The sequence below is a fragment of the Panthera tigris genome, chromosome B4 (assembly GCF_018350195.1).
Source record: "Panthera tigris isolate Pti1 chromosome B4, P.tigris_Pti1_mat1.1, whole genome shotgun sequence".
Lineage (NCBI taxonomy): Eukaryota > Metazoa > Chordata > Mammalia > Carnivora > Felidae > Panthera > Panthera tigris.
This window is the reverse complement of record NC_056666.1, coordinates 92310547-92330403: the sequence shown is the minus strand read 5'-3', so window position 1 is coordinate 92330403 and position 19857 is coordinate 92310547. Positions and strand designations below refer to the sequence as shown.

Here is a 19857-nt window from a genome sequence, read left to right as displayed (position 1 = left end):
AATTCGTCAGAACACATATTCATTTACCGATATTAGCGATTCGTGTTGCACTTACGTTTTGTTGCCGCACACCAGGGACCCCCAAATTAGCTGCTCAAGGCAGTGTTCAGCTCCTGGAAGTATTTTGTGTGGTCCTTTTAGTGCAACCACACAGTGTGTTTACATGCTGTATAATTAGGCAGATTTTAGGTTTGGTGGCAAGGTAAGCAATTTAGTTCCGGCTGTCCCGTATGCGTTTACCCAGGGTGTTTATGTTAATCCTACACCCTCTGAAAGCATTTGGGCTTTTGATCCCTGGTAGTTCATACTCTTTTCTATAAAGGAATTTTGAATAGTAGGCATCACTCTTCTCAAAAACAAAACAAAACAAAACAAAACACAACACAACAAAACAAAACAAAAAAAACCACCACCTTGGGGTATTCCATGTCCCAGTTCAAACACCTTTAAGCTCCTCCTAGCTAAAAAAGAATTCTTCCTTTTCCTGAATTTTTGGAAAATTTCAGTGAACCCCCTTTGTGCTCCCAATCAGCTGTCTTCTGCTGTAGCTCTTTGTGAACATTCCCATCTCACCTCAGAGAGTGTGTCTTTCACAGCAGAGCTGGTCCTGTGGACATAAACTTCCGGTGTTGCAAAATCTACCTACTTTTTGAAGCAGCAGGAAGTATTACCCAGTGTTTGGACCTCTCACTCCTACTTTCTCTTCGCTCCTTTGCCAGCCTGGTGGTCTTGATTTAGACATTTGTCTTGAATTCTGAAGTCTGTCACTGACTAGTTTTGAGGAATCTCTTGCTCACAACCAGCTTCCAGTTTTGTTTTGCTCAGGTACTACGTTAACTCTGTGCATGCTAGGCTTTGGTGCCTTGTCTTTGCTTCTCCTTATATGATTCTAGGCCACATCCACTTCTTAGCTTGGGGCTACTCCCTCACATGGACCATACCTGTCACCACTGTCAGAAGAACTGGGGCAGAATTGAGGATGGGATTCCATGGACCATCTGCCTTTATAGCCCCCCTGGTACCTAGCACAGGTCTCTGTATAGGCAGATCCTCGACAGAAATTTGTTGATGGAATAAAAAAACAACACAGTTACAGTAGCATTTTGTGACGTAGAAAGGAAAGCATTTATTCAACGAACATCGGCTGTGCTTCCTTAGATGAGGTGTCATCTGGGTAGGGGCTAAGGATTCAGAGATAGAAAGGTTGGGTCTCTTTCCTTAAGAAATGTGCATGCTACTCGAAGTCTAGAGCTAGAAGCTGGGCAGTCAACTTGGACAGAGATGATAGAGAATTTACTAAACCGTGGGCCTTAACCCCAGGTCCCTATGCCAAACAAATCTTGAGTATGTTAGGGGAGTTACAGTTTCTGAGCTGGAAAGATTCTTGAGAAAAATTGGAAAACTCTCTTGGGTCTTAATGCTGGCTGGCTAAAGAAAGGTGGCTCCTGAGAGAAGAGAGGGAGCCTGGTGAAGGACTCTGCAAGGGATATGTGTAAAACCCATAGGAGATCATGAGCAAGTTTCCCAGGGCTCTCCACTCTACCTGTGGTTAATTTTGGGGGGGTGGGGATATTGGCTAAAAAGGAGATTTTATTTTTCATATGGACATTAAAAAAAAAAAAATCACACGGCCTCCCGGAGATGAGTCTCCCTTACTGGCATATCATGAACCTGTTTAAAACAATGCATCTGTTGTGATAGGCAACTGAGGTTCTGACTTGACTTTTTTTTTTTTGAAAAGGGGGCCCTAACCTTCCCAGTAAACTTGTGCTTTTTCTTAGTGTCACAGATAGTGCGGTCAAAGCTTTTTCGGTTATGAAGCAAGCTCTAAAAAAAAATAGAACAGCCGGAGTGATCTTCCTCTCTGTAAACTGTAAGTTATCTACCACAGGATCTCATTGAAGAGGTGGCCTTGAGGGCTTAAGTAAGTAGGTTATCCGATCATCGAACCAGGGCAAGAAACTGTCTGGCGAGCGACAGGAGCCCAGAGTGGGGTGGAGGGAGATGCAGGCGAATTGCATTTTGAGGTCTGGGTTGCTGTTTGCCACTCTGTCTCTTGTCATCGCCAAGCACAAGCAATCTTCCTCTGCGAAAGGTTGTTACCCAAGGGGCACACTGTCCCAAGCTGTTGACAGACTCTACGTCAAGGCGGCATGGCTCAAAGCAACAATTCCAGTAAGTATTAGGCTCTGCTTAAAATGATGACCTAACGGACATTTGTAATTCTGGATAACACTTATTTCCCTTTGTTTTATTGTAGGAAGACCGCATAAAAAATATACGATTATTAAAAAAGAAAACAAAAAAGCTATTTATGGTGAGCCAGAGGGTTTTTTAAATGTTTTTCATCTTTCTACTTGTTTGATGCTTTCCCTCCTGCATTTTAATTTTTCCAGGTGGTCATTACGTAATAATCAGGTGGGGATTGCAGTGACATTTTACAAAAACTATATTCCACGGTTTACTTTATGCGATTTCTCATATCTTATTTATAGAAAAACTGCAGATTCCAAGAACAGCTTCTGTCCTTCTTCATGGACGATGTTTTTGGTCAACTCCAATTACAAGTCTGCAAGGAAAGACACTTTGTGGAAGAATTTCATAGCCTTAGGCAGCAATTGAGCCGCTGTGTAAGTATGCACAGCAAACACAGTGAGTTTGATCCTAGAAACCTACCTAGAAAACAGCATGTAGGGAGCTGTCTCCACAGCAAGGGTGAGTAAAAGGGGCTTTCTAATTGGTGGCTTGTGGTCCAAGTGGAGAGTTTATCGTCAGTGAACCAGCACTGAATAACCACGAGTAACTCATAATGCCAATACTTATTGTTTCTTTTTTTAATATTTATTATTCTTAAGGAGTGGCACATACGACATCTTGGAGATCTAAAATACCACGGAATGATCCTCAATATTTGTTTATTTATTTGTTTGTTTGTTTACTTATTGTTTCCTCTGTATATGAGTCCCAAGTGATTCATTCAGTTATTTAATAAATATTTCTTAAGCACCAACATGTGCCACACACTATTCTAGGCTGTTATTTCCTTCTTTTCTTTCTTTCTTTCTTTCTTTCTTTCTTTCTTTCTTTCTTTCTCTTTCTTTCTTTCTTTCTTTCTTTCTTTCTTTCTTTCCTTGCCATACTGATGAGAGCTTTTAGATTGCTTTTTTCTTATTTACCTAATTTTTTTTATAGCTATACCCTTTTTAAGGCACGGTCTCAGTCCAAACTTTATAAAAACAGGGGTATGTCTTCTTTGGCCCTTAAGTTATTTGATGTTGCAGTATGGCCACTGTCACCACAAGCAATGGGGAATTAATTAAGAAGGTTAAAGTGACCACATTTCTCTATAAACATTCACGGTAAGAAAGACGGGTGCAGAACAATGAAACAAAATAAAGCAAAACAATTAAGCTGGGATCAGTGCAATATTAGTCGACTTGCCTCCGTGGGGGATGGTAAATCTTTTCTATGATCCTGTTTGGGTTCCAAGCATGCTATCTCAGCCTCTTATGATTGTACCTTGCAGGCGGTGTGAAGGGGGGGTAGTGATGATTATTGCAGTCCTTGGATTGCTAGATGGAAACGAGTTCTGTACTCTTGGGCATTATGGTCACTGAGACTTCAATTCCGGGCAGTTGCAGGTGAAGTTTTACTTAAGAGTTAAGATGTGTTTTCCTTGGGGTCTGTCAAAGTGTTCAGGATCTCAAATTGCAGACCACAGCGCAGAGGCATTATATGTGGGTGAGGTGGTCGGTAGGTAAAAAATTCCACTGAATTTATCTTCTCTTTTTCTTTGGTTAGTTTGTGTTTAAGTTATGTCCTTGTTTGAAGCTTGGGTTGCATGGTGTCTTATAAACTCTCCGATCCCATTCATGTATCTGCAACGATAAAAATTACAACCTGGCGCCTCCTTGTAGAAGAGAGAGAATGCCCTGGGCCAATTCCCTTGCCTAAACTAATGGAAAGATCCTCACTTCTCTTTGGCTTTTTTTATACTTTACCTTTGAGGTCATCTTGTTAAGATAGTGAATAATATAAATAGCCTCTTAAATTTAAGTTGAATTATTATGTAGTTTTATATTTCATTCCCCCTCCCGCCAGCCTATTAGGTTATAAGTAAGAGCGTTTTCGCCGCTAAAAGATTTGAGGAGGAGGAGAAGGAGGCTACCTCTTGAAGGACTTGATATAGGGGAAATAATGAGACCTAAGGCAGCCACTGTAGGCTGGGGTGGAGTTCAAACGAACAATCGAGCTGCTTCCATTTCGGTGTCTGGAGACCAGGATCCTCTTCTGCCTGTTTTTTTTTGTTTTTTTTTTGTTTTTTTTTTGTTTTTTTTTTTTGTTTGTTTGTTTTTCTTTTTCTTTTAAATGCATCCTGTTTCTCTTCCCTTTTTGTTTTAACCCCGATTCCTCCGTGTAGGTGCTATTCATTGCATTGGTCAGTCGATTTCATATCATGTTATTTCAAATGAAGTTGTTAATGGTGGTGAGGCACTAGAATAAATCCTTGCCTGATACTGTAGAGTGTATCTAGACGCCTGGAGCCCCAAAAGGTGTGTCTATTTTCCCATCAGTTGGGTTTCCTCGGCTCAAATAGCTAGAGAACTCAATGATAGCTATAACCAAGACCATGAAACGTTCTAGATGAAAAATACAATTATCTGGGAACTCTGGTTTGCCTGGATTTATTTCTGGAGAAGTTTTTTTTTCCCTAAAGAGACCTGTCAAAAAAGGTACTTCTGCCAACAGAGATGTTTCTTTCAGGGACTTGGGTCACACGGCCTGTGGGAGCAGTGGGGTACCTCCCGCGAGGGCTGTGACTGCGTACCAAAGTGGCTGGCTCCCCCTTGTGGCCAAATACGAGCACACACGTCCACTCAACCTCCCTGAGCGCCACCTAATTCTGGGCTTTCCTTCTTACTTTCTCGCACCTGAAGTCAAGCGCTGCTAGCCCCAGTTAATTTGTCTCACAGACTTTGGAGTTTATGCTGAGAGGTATACCAACCACCTCTGCGAAACTGAAAAAGAAAATCAGAGGATTAGCCTGAGTTTGGAAAGCCTTCGCAGACATTGTGTCGGGGAAATAGGTGCTTGCATCTGGCTTAATCTTTTGGCCAATGATAATTTTGTATTTTTGGTAAGAGAAGCTGGTATCTGTTTAATATAAATTTACTGAGCATCTGCTCTAGTCAGTGAATGATTTCTTCTTATGAATATAGAACTTTCCTGCAAATGGTGTTGTAAAGACAAATGAAAACCCAATCAACTGGAACTAAATGGTTAAAAGAAACAAGTCAGTTTTGTAAACTGAATTTTTGCAAATTGGCTTACAGCAGGTGGCCTACTTCTGTATTTTCCAGGTTCTGTCCTGGGTGAGAAAGACCAGTCTGATCAAGTCCCCAGTCTCTGGTGCTTGTACTCTTCTTACCGGCAGAGAGATGTAAACAAAGAAGGCCAGTGAATCATGAAATGTGACATGTGTGATGCTGAGTTTTCTGTGTGACCCGGTCACTGTGGAAGCACAAAGGGGGAGGTAGTTAATTCTGTCCACCTTGAGGTTTGGAGAGCATGTATTATTGAAGGAGGTGACGACTGCATTCGGTTTCCTGGGGAATGAGGGAGCAGGAATGGCGGGGGGAGAAGCTTGAATAAAGCTTGATGGTGTGAAATGACATATCATATTCAGGAAACAGCAAGTAACTGAGTATGAATGTAGAATGGCTTGGGGAATGTCTAGAGGAGGCTGGTTGTTTAGATTTTAGCCAGGAGATGCTAATAAAGGGCTGGCTAAGAGAGGCATGATAACACCGGCTGAGGATAAGGATTGTCCTGAAGAAAAATGTAAAGCCATCGAAGGGCAGGGCAGGATCACATACTCTTATGTTTCAGAGAAAGCTCTTTGGTGAAGGTAGAGGGATGTAGGTCGGGGGGGTGAGGCTCTAGGGAGAAAAAAGTATATAAAAAGCATTGCAATAATGTGGCTGGAGTGAACACACTCGGGTCATAGGGAAGGGCGAGGAGAGTCTGAGGAAGAGAGGAGAGTCTGGGATGAGCCTAAGATTCTTACTTGGGGGGCTGAGTGGGAGGGGGTGTCATTCATTAAACATAGAAGGAGAAAGCTTGGAGTAAGGTAAATGAGTTGCTGTCAGACCTGCTAGAAGTTTCAGGAGTCCCACACGTCAGAGTAATCATAAGAGTAGTATGTAAGCTTTCCATATATATTTTGGGTATGTTTAATATTTATGACGATTAACTGAACATAGTTCAAGTGTGTAATTTGGTAGTTTTGACATGCGTATACCCTTGTGAAGCCATCGCCACAATTAAGATAATGGACATATCCATCACCCCCAAAAGTTTCTTGATGCCCCTTTGTGATCTGTCTCCGTCCCCAGGGAATCACTGATCTGCCTTTTGTCACTGTAGATTTTTTTGCATTTCCTAGAATTTAATGTAAATGGCCCATATGTTACACTCTTTTATGTCTGACTTTTTCCACCCAGCATAATTATTTTGAGATTCACTCGTGTTACTGAGTGTATCGGTCATTTATTCCTTTTTTATTGCCATGTAGTATTCTATGATGATGATGTAGTACAATTTGTTTGTTTGTTTGCCTACTGATGGTTTTTTTTCCCCCAGCTTTCAGCTATCACAAGTAAAGCTGCTATGAATATTTGTATGCAAGTCTTTGGACAGGTATTTTCATTTCTCTTGGGTGAATACCTAGGAGTGGCATAGTTGGATCATAAGTTAGGTGGATGTTTTGTAAGAGATGGCCAAACTGTTTTCCAAAGTGACTATCCCATTTTAAGTTCTCACCAGTAGTGTGCGAGAGGTCACTACTCAGGATCCTTGCTATCGCTTAGTATGGTCAATGTTTACACATGCCAGCCAGTGTAGTTGTGGTATCACATTGTGTTTTCCATTTGCATTTCCCCAGTCATTAATGATGTCGAGTATCTCTTGACTTGCCTATTTATCATCAATATATCTTTGGTGAAGTGTCTGTTTGGATATTTTGCCCATTAGAAAAAAAGAGGTTGGTTATTTTCTCACTGGGTTTTGCGTTATGTTTGTTTTCAAGTATATTCTGCATGCAAATCTTTTATCAGATATATAATTTGCATATATTTTTCTCTTGGTCTGTGACATCTTTTCATTATCTTAACAGTGTCTTTTGAAGAGAAGACGTTTTACATTTTGATGGTGTCTAACTTATCAATTTTTTTCTTCAATGAATCATGCCTTTTGTGCCACATTTAAGAAATCTTTATTTAACACAAGGTCACAAAGAACTTTTACTGTGTTTTCATTTACAATTTTTTCTACTTTTAGGTTTCACATGTAGGTCAATGCCTTTTCACCCGTTGAGATGACCGTGTGAATTTTATTTTTTAGACGATTGATACCAATTACATTGGTTTTCAAAGTTATGCCAACTTTGCATTTCCGGGATCTACTCTATTTGGTAATAATGCTTTGTCCCTATCATGTATTGTTAGGTTCAACTTGCTAAAATTTTATTAATAAGTTTTGTATCTATGTTTATGAGGGACATTTGTATCCTTTAATATCTTTGTCTCATTTTTGGAATTAGTATAATGCTGATCTCATTCAGTAAGTTGGAAAGTATTCTCCCCTCTTTCATTTTCTGGAAGGGCTTGCATAGAATTGATCCTTTGAAGCCATTTTTTGAAGCCAATGGTCCAGTGAAGCCATTTTTGCCTAGAGTTTTGTGCATGGGAAGATTTTAAACTAAGTATTTTAGTTTTTAATAGCTGCATGGCTATTGATGTTCTTAATTTCTCCTTGAGTGAGCTTTGATAATTTGTGTTTTTCAATTTTATTATTCATTTCATCAAATCTACCAAGTTTTAGCCACAAAATTGTTCATGTTATTTCTTTAGTATCCTTTAAAAATTTTTTTTTTCAATTTAATGTTTATTTATTTTGAAAGAGAGAGAGACAGACAGAGTGTGAGCAGGGGAGGGGCAGAGAGAGAAGGAGACACAGAATCTGAAGCAGGCTTCAGGCTCTGAGCTGTCAGCACAGAGCCCGAGAGGAGGCTCAAACTCAAGAGCTGTGAGATCATGACGTGAGCGGAAGTCGGACGCTTAATCGACTGAACCACCCAGGCAACCCACGTTAATATCCTTTTGATGTTTGTAATAGTATGGGATGATGTCATTTCTGTCATTGTGGATATTGGTATTTTTTGTCTTCACCCTTTTTTCCCCTGAAATTTTATCGAAATTCATCAATTTTATTGACTTCTCAAAGAATCAGTTTTTAGTTTGATTTCCTCTATTGATTTTCAGTTTTGATTTCACTGATTTTCATTCTGAGTTTTATTGTTCCTTTCTTCTGTTACATTCGAGTTTACTCTTTTTTTTTTCTGGTTTCTTAAGTTGAAAGATTGGGTCACTAATTTGAGATCTTTCAGTGTTTTCTTAAGGTGAAAGCTGAAGTTATTAGTTTGAGGTTTTTTTAATCTTTTCAGTATAGGAATTCAGTGTTTTGAATTTCCCTTTTGGTACAAAGTACTTTAGCTACATCCCACAATCTTTGATATGTTGTGCTATTTTCATTTACCTTGAAATACTTTCTAGTTTCCTTTTTGATTTCTTCTTAGATCCATTTGTTATTTGGAAGGGAATCCTTTAGTTTCTGTATATTTGGGGATTTTTCCAGATGCCTTTTTGATTTTGATTCCTAATTTGATTTCATTTTCGTCAAAGAGCATCCTTTATGTGACTCAAATCCTTTTATATTTGTTGAGCCATGTTTTATGGCCCAGAATTTGGTTAATTTTGATAAACTTTGTATGTGTATTTGAAAAGAATTGATATCTTGCTGTTGGGTGGGGTGTTCTATAAATATCACTTAGATCTAGTTGTTACTATTTTCCAATTTTTCTATATCTTTACTGATTTTTTTTTTTTACTTATTTTATCAATTGTGGACATCTCTGGCATTAATTGTGAATTTTTCTATTTCTCTATCAGTATTCATGGTAGAAGCTCATGTATTTTGAAGTTCTGCTATGAGGTGCGTAAATATTTATGACTACAATGTCATCTTGATGAATTGACCCCTTTATTTTATAAAAGTACCCTATGGTCCTTCATAATATTCTTTGATCTGAAATCCACTTTTTCTGATAAAAATAGAACCACTTCAGCTTTCCTTTGATTAGTGTTAGCATGATATATCTTTCTCTGCCCTTTCACTGGTAACTTATTTGTGCCTTTTATTTAAAGTGGATTTCTTTTAGGCAGCATATATTTAGGTTCTGTGTGTTTTTATCCATGTCGACAATCTTTTTATTGGTAGGTTTAGATCATTTACCTTAAATGTGATGGGGGTTTAATATGGTTGGGGTTAAATCTACCACCCTGTTGTTTCTCTTCTATTTATCCAGTTATCCTTTGTTCCATTTTCTTCTTTTTCTGACTTCTTTTCGATTGATTTTTTTAAATGATTCCATTTTATCCCTTTTATTAACTTATTAATTATAACTCTGTGTTTTGCCATTTTTGAGACTCTTCATTCTTTTGCGTAGACCCAGGTTCCTATCTGGTAATATCTTCTTTCTCTTTGAAGGATTTCCTTTAACATATCTTGTGGTACAGTTCTATTAGGGATGAATTCTTTCAGATTTTTTCTTTTCTCCTCTTCTTGTTCTTCTTCCAATTTATTTGTTAAAGATATAGTGTTGTTTGCCTTACAAAGTTTCTCATAGTCTGCAGTTTGAGGATTGAATCTTCATTGTCATTTAATTTGTTTTTCTTTATTTTCCATACATTGGTAATTATACATAGATACTTGATCAGATTCAGCTTGATGTTTTGGCTGAATCACTTCATATGTAGGGTTGTGTACTTTTCATCAGAGACACATAGTATATGGCTTTTATGTTTATGATATTAGCAGTCGTTAATTATTGTCTAGATATATTTATTCATAAGGCATTGCAAAATGATACTTTAAAAATTCTATTATACCTTCCTTATTTATAAAAGGGGGTAATTCCACAAACAGAACCTACCCTTACTACTTGGCTCTCCTGAGAAATTTATCATATAAGAAAGGCAGAACAAATACTTAATTCTTTTTCTTTCTTTACTAGTTTTCAATATAAGGAATTGATTTTCTAACATTCTTCCCAGGTGATCAGTGAGTTGTTATTTTCTCCTAGAGTTATTATTAACTCGTGGACTTAAATTATTTTTCATTTCTGAGGACTCTTTCTGGCTTCTACAAGCTTCTTGCCTTCCATTTTTTTAAGTCCACCAAGACTGGCGTGTTATTAAGCTGCTCCTAAGAGACAGAACCATGATAATTATCATGATAAGCTATTTGGTCTGGAATTCTGGTACCACTGTATTTGAATGTCATCTCCTTTTTTTTTTTTTTTTTTTTGTAACATTCTAGGTATTTTGCAGCACCTAATAAAATATTATATTTTAAAATTAGTCTGATTTGGGCAATTCAGATCGTATAATTATTCAAAGGAAATAAGTTATGGGGAATGTAAACATTTTTATTTTTATAATCTTTGCTAGCCATAGTATTTGGCTAAATGGTATTTGGAAAGCTGACCTATGCATATGTGAAAAAACACATGAAAGATTTTTTTTTAGAAAAAATTTGTTAATGTTTATTTATTTTTTTGAGAGAGAGAGAGAGAGAGAGAGAGAATGAGTGGGGAAGGGGCAGAGAGAGACAGAGACACAGAATCCAAAGCAGGCTCCAGGCTCTGAGCTGTCAGCACAAGAATCCGACGCAGGGCTCGAACTCACGAACTGTGAGATCATGACCTGAGCCAAAGTCAGACACTTAACTGACTGAACCACCCAGGTGCCCCTAAAGATTCTCATGGAGCTCAAATACTCTCAGACTTAAAAAGGAACTTACGAGTTGCTTAGTTGAATTCATGAAAAATTTGCCTAATCGCTAGTGATCAAAGTTGAAACTGAAACTGAAAAAAAACTCCACTAGTTTTTAAGATTTCATTATCTCCTTTAATTGGCATTCAATTAAATACATTTCTTTATATTTATTATAAGTACTTAATTTTAAAGTCTGGTAAGTCTTGGCTAAGAGAATATTTGTGTCTCCACATCTTGTAGCGTATTCAACAGGTAATTTGTGTCATTAATTGCAACTAGCTTATCAACTTACAAAACATGCCTGTTACTTATCCTGGCAGTTTCAATTTGTTTTAATTGCAACCGATTGAACTGATAAAACCAGAAGTAGAAAGTGAGACCAGCCCTGTGTTATTCTCTCATTAAGTGCAAAGTCCAGTCCAAAACCTGTCTTCAGCAATACCAATAATCTCATCTTGTGGTTGTTGGAAGAATTAAATGCACATGCTAGTGTCTATTAGCATATAACGGTGCTGTCAAATTCTTAGTGTCTTTCCTTATTGCTTTCCTTACACACAACACTAATTTTCTTCCAATTACATTTTGGCGACAATTTCCAAAGGAATGGGTCACCTAAACAACAAATTCCTTTTCAGTGCCCATGTTAGTGTTAACTTGCATAATGTGTACAATTTATAGTAGTTCTTTTTTTTTATTTTTATTTTTTTTTAATTTTTTTTGGGACAGAGAGAGACAGAGCATGAACTGGGAGGGGCAGAGAGAGAGGGAGACACAGAATCGGAAGCAGGCTCCAGGCTCCGAGCCATCAGCCCAGAGCCCGACGCGGGGCTCGAACTCACGGACCGCGAGATCGTGACCTGGCTGAAGTCGGACGCTTAACCGACTGCGCCACCCAGGCGCCCCTATAGTAGTTCTTTAAGCATAAAGAGATCATTTTTGAGTAACCGGTTTAAATCTTGGTGTATATATATTTTCTAATGATATTATAGAATCTCTTTGTTGCCAAATTTGCTCCTTAGTTAGCGGTATATAGGTTCTCTGTCAGAATTATGGGGCACAGCTCTATCTTTCCATGGGCTACGTTACGTGGAATTATTCTTTTTTTTTCTTGATATATAATTGACATACAACATTATATTAGTTTTCAGATGTGCAATATAATGATCCAATATTTGTATCAATTATGAAACGATCACCACACTAAGTCTAGTTAACACGCATGCATGGACTCATTCTGATAAACAGTTACATTGAGAGCGTTTAAGAGTTTGTAGTGAAGGTATTTGGAAAATCTTTCTAGTTTTTTCTATGGAACATGGAGAAATGTTGTGTGAAAAAAAAAAAGATGGTGCAATCCAGTCTGAAGTCGTATGATGAGGTAAATATAGGGGCTTATGTACGATTTTACATTCCTCCAGTGGTTGTGAAAATGCTGCATTTGTTGATGATAGGATATACGCTAATCAAACTCTTCATAGAAAGAATTTGAGGTCGTTCTTTGGAGAATACACTATGTACAGTTAGTTCTCTGCAGGAACACAGCATGTGTAGCTGTCTAGTCCTTGACCCACGTATTTCATTTCCACAGCATTATCAGTGGAGAGGGATTTTCCATTTGTGTTTTAGCGGTCATACATAATCCAAATTTGTATAACTATTCAAAATGTGAGGAGATTGGGGACACAAAATTACGGATTGTGTTTGTTCATCCCGTTGTTTTTCAGAAACCAAAATGCTCACTGATGCCCGGGACATGCTTCATTGTGTTGTTAAACCAGAGGCCCTGTGAACCCCAAAGCTGTAAGCTGGTGCTTGCGTTGTGTTCATTGATCCCTTCACTCAACAGACATTTAGTGAGCATCTAATACTTGCTGAACACTATTCCAGATGCTGGAACAACCAAAATTGACATATAATATCTCTGTCCTTTTAAAACTCCTTGAAAACGCTGCCAGCCAGTTTCAGCGGGTCTCAGCTCGGGCTGGGTGCTGTGCAGGGAGCTGGCGGCAGGAGGCGCTGCGGCGGGGCTGGAAGCTGGGGGCCAGACAGCAGCTCGTTGAATCTGGGCGTTTTAGCTGAGACCTGAAGGGTGTCCAGATCATCTCTGCGCTCTTCAGTCTGGAGCACTGAGCTTCCTCTGCCCGCTTGGCCCTTCTCCCTGCCTCTGCGCTCCACCACACTCACCCTTCAAGGTGCAGCTAACCGGAGTTTTTCTTCTGGAAGTCTTATGGAATCCCGCAGTCAGGCTGCCTCTACTTCTTAGAGCAATTGTATTTTTTTTTTTTAATCACAATATTTATCACACAGTGTTGTAATTTTGCGTCACCATTTGTCTGAGCAGACTGTGAGCCATCGCTTGTGTGCCAAGGCCATTTTTCATCTTGCAGGCTACTTTTGTTTTGTTTTATTTTATTTTACTGTATTTTATTTTTAAAAGTGTATTTATTTATTTTGAGAGAAAGAGAGAGAGCGTGCGTGCATGCAAGCAGGGGGAGGGGCAGAGAGAGAGAGGAGAGAGAACGTTCCTTTAAAAAAAAACTTTTTAAATCAAAAAATTGTTTTATTCTCAAGTTAGTTAACATACAGTGTAGTCTTGGCTTCACAAACAGAACCCAGTGATTCATCTCTTACATATGGTACCCAGTGCTTTTCCGGAAAAGTGCCCTCCTTAATGCCCGTCACCCATTTAATACGCCCCTGCAACGCCCATGAACTCTCAGTTTGTTCTCTGTATTTAACAGTGTCCTGTGGTTTGTCTCTCTCTCTCTGTTTTTATCTTCTTTTTCCTTCCCTTCCCCTATGTTCATCTGTGAGTTTCTCAAATTCCACGTATGAGTGAAATCATATGAAATCTGTCTCTCTCTGACTGACTTATTTCAAGAGAGAACATCCTAAGCAGGCTCTGTTGTCAGCACAGAGCCCGAGGAGGGGCTCAGTCTCACGAACGAAACCGTGAGATCATGACCTGGGCTGAACTCAAGAGTTGGACACTTAACCATCTGAGTCACTCAGGTGCCCCTATCTTGCAGGATACTTTTTTAAAAAACTTCTTTGTTTGTTTGTTTATTTATTTTGAGAGAGAGCAAGCAGGGGAGAGGCAGAGAGAGAGAGAGAGAGAGAGAGAATTCCAGGCAGGCTCCATGCTGTCAGCACAGAGCCTGAGGTAAGACTCGAACCCACAAACCATAAGATCATGACCTGAGCTGAAACCAAGAGTCAGACACTCAACCTACTGAGCCACCCAGGTGCCCCTGGCAGGCTACTTTTAAAAATTAAATTAATCAATGTGATATGGGTGGAGGCACTATTGTATGCTTAGTGTATAATAACTATGCAATAAAAATGTATTAACTTAATGATGCATGACTAGGCTGTTGCCTTCTGACATCTCATGCTTTTCTTTGAGCCCTAGTTATTCTAGCTCTACTAACAAATGGCCTCCAGTCTAGATCACATCTGCTTTGGTTGAGTTTGTCAAGTCATGCATCCGTTCCTACAGTAATGTCGCTGACCCTTTGTTGTGCATTGTTTTCAGCAAATGCAACTCTACACGGAAATATAAGGGAGAGGAAATCACTGCATTAGAAATTTCTCTAATTGCATATTAGATGGCAAAGCCATCTGACTTGTGACCGTAAAACCTGGCTGCTCTGCTGGGTCTGTAGACATGTTGACAACAGTGAGGAAAACGAGAACCTACTGCATCAGATCTTTACTAGGAGGCCACGTATAGTGAATGGATCTCAAGGCACCAGAAAGCATCCCATAAACCAGCACGCTCCTGTGGCAACATTGGCACTATTAAGTGTTTCTTGCTATTGCTGTTGGTGGTGGAGGTGGTTCTTGTTGTTGTTTGCCAAACCTTATTTTTCTCCTTTTTTACTCTCCTCGCCCTTCTTAGGTGGAGTGAAGGCAGAAGTCCTTCTTGTCCTTCCCACCCTGCTCTGGGATGTGCTGCGGGCTGGAGTTTTCTGGGCAGAGACACAGTCAGAAGGAATGCCTTAATGATATTTAACTTCCGTAAGGTCCAGAATTTGGTTGGTTTTTTTCGCTTCCCACTTTTGGTGTTAAATCTTTACATCCTAGCACAGGCATACTGGATATTGTGCCATGTAACTTGGTTCTGTACTTTGTGGTCGATCCTTGCACCTAAGAACTTCGCTACAGTGCCTTGGATTTAGGCAAATGTTGATTCTCTTACGAAGTTCTCTTTCATCCCATTGCAAGATTTGGACCAACTACTTTTCTATTAGATAATTTCAGGTCAGAAAGAATCAGCATCTAATCAAACTGTCTAATGGGCAGACCTGTCTAAATTTCTTTCCATAGCTACTCTCTTGGCTGGACCTAGACTTGGTTATTTCTCGAATTTGCTCTTGTAGTTCCAGTCTGAAAAACAAAATGAACAAAGAAACACACACACACACATACACACACGCACGCACACACACACACACCCCCCACAGTATTTCTTCTGCTTATTATCACATCGTCCATTTTCACGTAGAAATCTTCTCTGTCTCTGTCTCTGCTGATCAGCTTCGTCCTCTACAGCCATTTCCAGCATTTCCCTTCTATAATGCAGAACCGAGATCTTTGAACTAATCTCTCCTTGGAACTGGATTTTGAAGGTTTTCAACAGGAGCTTGGCTGAATTGGAATATCTCTTCCAAGTTATGCTGATTTTTTTTTTTTGGTATAATAGAGTGGTTTCAAATACAGACTCTGGAGTCAGAATATTTGGGTTTGGATCTCAGTTCTTCCACTTACTGTGTGAACACAAGCATGATATTGACTTCTGTGCTTCAGCTTATGAATCTGTAAAATGAGGATAACAATAGCACCTACCTCACACGGTTATTGTGAGGACCGAATGCGGTAATATAATCAAAGCCTTCGGATTAGTGCCTGATACATAATACTAACGTAATACCTGTTGACTGTTATTATTTTTACCTCGCAATCTTCTCAGTATTTCTGTCTTCGGTTGCAGGGGGATTGAGATAAAGTAGAGAGCTCCTGGAGCTGCTGAATTTTTACCTAATAATATTGATCTGGTGTTTTTTGTTTTTGTTTTTAATTTCCTGTCCGCAGTTCTTTATTTACTCTTTTGGTTCATCATTATGTCTTCAGTGTCCAGCACTGAAGTCTGACACATAGTGAGCACTTCATCATTTGCATAATGAATGAATGGATTCTTTCTGACTGTACTCTCTGAGATGGCCTACCACTGTTCAGGATCTGTCACACATTGTTTTGGCCTCACTGGATCTGGTCTGGGTTGAAATGTCCTCTTCTTCTAAATATTTATTTAGAGAGAGAGAGAGAGGGAGAGAGAAATCCCAAGCAGGCTCTGTCAAGGAGCCTGACGCAGGGCTCGAACTCACAAACCGTGAGATCACGACCTGAGCCGAAACCAAGAATCAGATGTTCAACTGACTGAGCCACCCAGATGCCCCTGAAATGTCCTCTTCTTAATTCAGGGTTCTTACCACAGGAAAATCCAATGTCGTGGTGTGAGTCCTGTAAACTATACCTTAGCCTGAACATTCTGTGTCTGCAAGCTCTTCTGTGCCTAATCGGGGAGGCCCCTTGCACAAGAGGGGTCTCTTCCTTCTACACAGTGTATACCTGAAAGTACAGTCCCCACTTGGGCAGTCATGACACCATCACCACCATTAGGCCCTGTAACAGCATTCAGGGTATAACTGTCAAATCATTTCAGCTATTTTTGCTTGGTAAGAAAAGGAGCCTGAATGCTGCCCATTGTCCCCACTTTTCTCTTTGTGTTCTGGCCTAAAGGGACCTGCTGATTGACATTGGCCATGTCTTCTTGGTTTCAAAAGTGCTGTCTTTTAGCTGTTTCCATTCATGAGTTTTCTTTTTTTTTAAGTTTTTATTTATTTTTGACAGAGAGAGAGAGCAAGCGCAAGCTGGGGAGGGGCAGAAGGAGAGGAAGACACAGAATCTGAAGGAGGCTCCAGGCTGTCAGCACACAGCCCGATGCGGGGCTCAAACTCACAAACCATGAGATCGTGACCTGAGTCAAAGTCGGATGCTTAACCAACTGAGCCACCCAGGAGCCCCTCCATTTCATGAGTTTTAACTGTTACCATTACTGATGTGCCCAGCACGATTTTATCACTAGGACAGGACCTTTGGCAAGCAACTTAACCATTTGGGAGTTGGCTTTCTTTTCTGTAAATCGAGAAGAATTGGCCTATACCACCTCCTTGGTCTGTTCTAGCACTGAGTTTCCACAAGTAAAAACTAAAGTCATGGGCAAGCAAAAGACAATGTTAATGACCTCCTACTTGACTACTAAGTGATTTCTGTGCTCAGAAAGGGTTTGAAAATTCACCTCCTCAAAGGAGATTGGCAGTTTCTCCTAGCCTGGTTACAAGCCATCTTCTCAAAACATTGAACGCTCCTTCTCCTGCTTTAGAAACTAATATTTCCTGATGTTTTCTCCTGGCAGTTAGTGCCTGAATACCGTACTGTGCGATGTACATACTGGACAGGATGATTTTCCAAAAAGGGAATTTGTTCTTGTAAGTTCCCACATCTCCCATGCTTCCTTTGTCTCTCTGATTGGATTGCTCTAGTCTTGTTGTCTTCCTGCCTCTGGGCCTTTACACACCCTCCCCTGTGCCTGAATTATTCTCTCCTGTGCATCTTCCCCAAATGCCCTTTATCCTTTCTTCATGCTCCCATACTACTGTTTCCTTCTCATTTTTCAGATTTTAATTTAAACATCATTCTTCAAAAGAGCCTTCCCTGACCATCCAGTTGAAAGTAGGCCATTCCTGTAAATTCTTATCATAGAGTCCCCGGCATTACAAACACAGATTTACTTGTACCTTGTATTTTGTAACTTAATGTTAGTTTCTTTATTTATCATCTGCGTCTCCTATGGAACTGTAAGCTCTGTGATGACAGAGACCAACTATTATTTATTTGCCAGTGCACATCTATGCCCAGAACATTATACCTGCTCAATAAATGTTTATTGAATGGTAGAAAAGTATTATTACAGCCTCTTCAATAATATAACCTGTATTTTCTGTTGATTTATTAGATTTCATGTGCTTCATCAGCAAGAGAGATGAAAACGATTACCAGGATGAAAAGAACATTTTATGGGGTAAGTATTTCAAATCATTGTTTTTGAATACTGTACTTTGTTTTTTAAAATGTGAAAATTTCTGCTTTTATATCTCTATTTTATCTGCAGATTGGAAACAAAGGAATCTACAAAGCTGTCAGTGAACTGGATATTCTTCTTTCCTGGATTAAACAATTCCTGGAAAGCATTAAGTAATGCAAGAAGCCAAGTGCATGGATTTGATTGTTATTTTGGAACATAATGAGAACCACTGGAAATAAATTTATAAGACTGTATTGCTTTTAAAAAACTTTTGTACATGGTACTGATACCAAGTTAGATGACTAGGTAAATTTAACATGTTAAAGTTTTGGAGATCCATAAATTATCTCTAATATGTACATTTTCTATATTTTCAAAGAATACTTTCATCCTGAACATGTTTTATTATCCTCAAGTACACTTAATTTAAAGCTGCATAATCAGAATTAACTCATGTAATATTTGTGGAGGAAAAGTGACAGCTTTCTGGAATACAATATAATGTTATCGAGACTTCCATAGATGCTATTCTGATTATTATCTACTTAAGGGTTTTTATGACTTTTAATTATGTCTGGTGTGAACTTAGCTCCCAACAGACCTTTATGTTAATAAGTAAACTGTGATTCTTTCTCCTGGATGTCCTTTCTATGACAGCGTGCTGGAATTTTATTGAGTACAGTGGGTAACAACCAGATCAGATCAGATGGGACAGACATGTAAACTAACTGCTCGGAATGGTTTAACGGGAAGGCCTTTGACAGATAACTCAAGCCTCAAAGACCACAAGCTACCAACCTGAGATGCTGTTGGAGATTGATCATGCTCCTTCCAGGTGCTGTACAGTTAGGAAAGTCGATGGAGGTCAAATAAAAGCCTCAATGCAGCTGAAATTCCTCTCCAGGAAAATTTTCAGGGCTTAAAAGCCTCACTTGCCCAGCTAGCCCTTCAGTTAAATGAATAATATGGCTGGGCCTTTGTTTTTGCATTACATGGACTCGGCTTCTCACCTAGAGGCCTGCAAGACCTGGGCCATTTCAGCGAGCAGTTTGTGCGATGGCCGGTTCACTTCTGCAAAGTGTTCCTCGTGCCGCCGAGGCACACAGACAACACTGTGACTTGGTGTTTTGTGATATGAATAGGCAGGGCCTCCTCCAGGTCCATATGGATTTGGTCCTTGGCCCCTCTTCTCTTTATTGCTTTCCCACCATCCAGTTCTTCTTTTCAATCATATGCTGATTATTCTATTCGCTAGGGACTAGCCTCTCTCGATCTAGCTCATTTTCCAAAATCACTTCTTTGTCCCCTGCCACTCCTTCTCTCTGCTTTCCCCATCCACACCCTGTGGTCCCATGTTTTATCTCTATTAAGACTCCCCAGAGAGGGCAAGTTGTGGAGAGAAGAAGGAAATGGAAAGGGGGAGCCTGGAGGACTCTCTTCATCTTGCGCTGTTGACCTAGGGCTTCCCGTTACCTGTCACCACACAACACTATTACAATACCGTTGGCTATAGGCCCTATGCTGTACCTTTCATTCCTCTGACTTATTTGTTCCATACCTGGAAGCCTGTACCTCCCCACTCCCCTTCCTCCTTTTTGCCCCACCCCACAACCTTGGCAACCATCAGTCTGTACTCTGTATTTAGTTATGGGTCTGTTTTGGGCACCCTACTTTCTTTGAGGAACGTTTGGAAGAGATGGGATCCTGGCGATGAGGAATATGCCCCCTGGCTTTGCCATGGACTTGAGAGGAGGTGGTGTACCCATGGCCTGTCATTACCCCACTTTTAGAAGCTGCCCCTCGTGCCTCAGTTTG

The 19857-nt window shown here is 39.7% G+C and overlaps 1 protein-coding gene across 2 annotated transcripts; it reads left to right on the top strand.

The window, feature by feature from the left end:
• Positions 1 to 691: 691 nt before the first annotated feature.
• On the top strand, positions 692 to 19575 carry IL26 (interleukin 26). Of its 2 annotated transcripts, XM_007082223.3 has the most exons (6): positions 692 to 825; positions 1782 to 2175; positions 2261 to 2317; positions 2496 to 2630; positions 17974 to 18039; positions 18130 to 19575. In XM_007082223.3, exons 2-6 carry the CDS (start codon positions 2005 to 2007, stop codon positions 18214 to 18216), a joined length of 516 nt encoding a protein of 171 aa, XP_007082285.1. In that variant the 5' UTR covers positions 692 to 825; positions 1782 to 2004; the 3' UTR covers positions 18217 to 19575. The 2 variants fall into 2 exon arrangements, with proteins under 2 accessions (XP_007082285.1, XP_042848643.1); XM_042992709.1 differs by lacking the exons at positions 17974 to 18039; positions 18130 to 19575 and adding an exon at positions 5361 to 6606.
• The last annotated feature ends 282 nt before the right edge of the window (positions 19576 to 19857 follow it).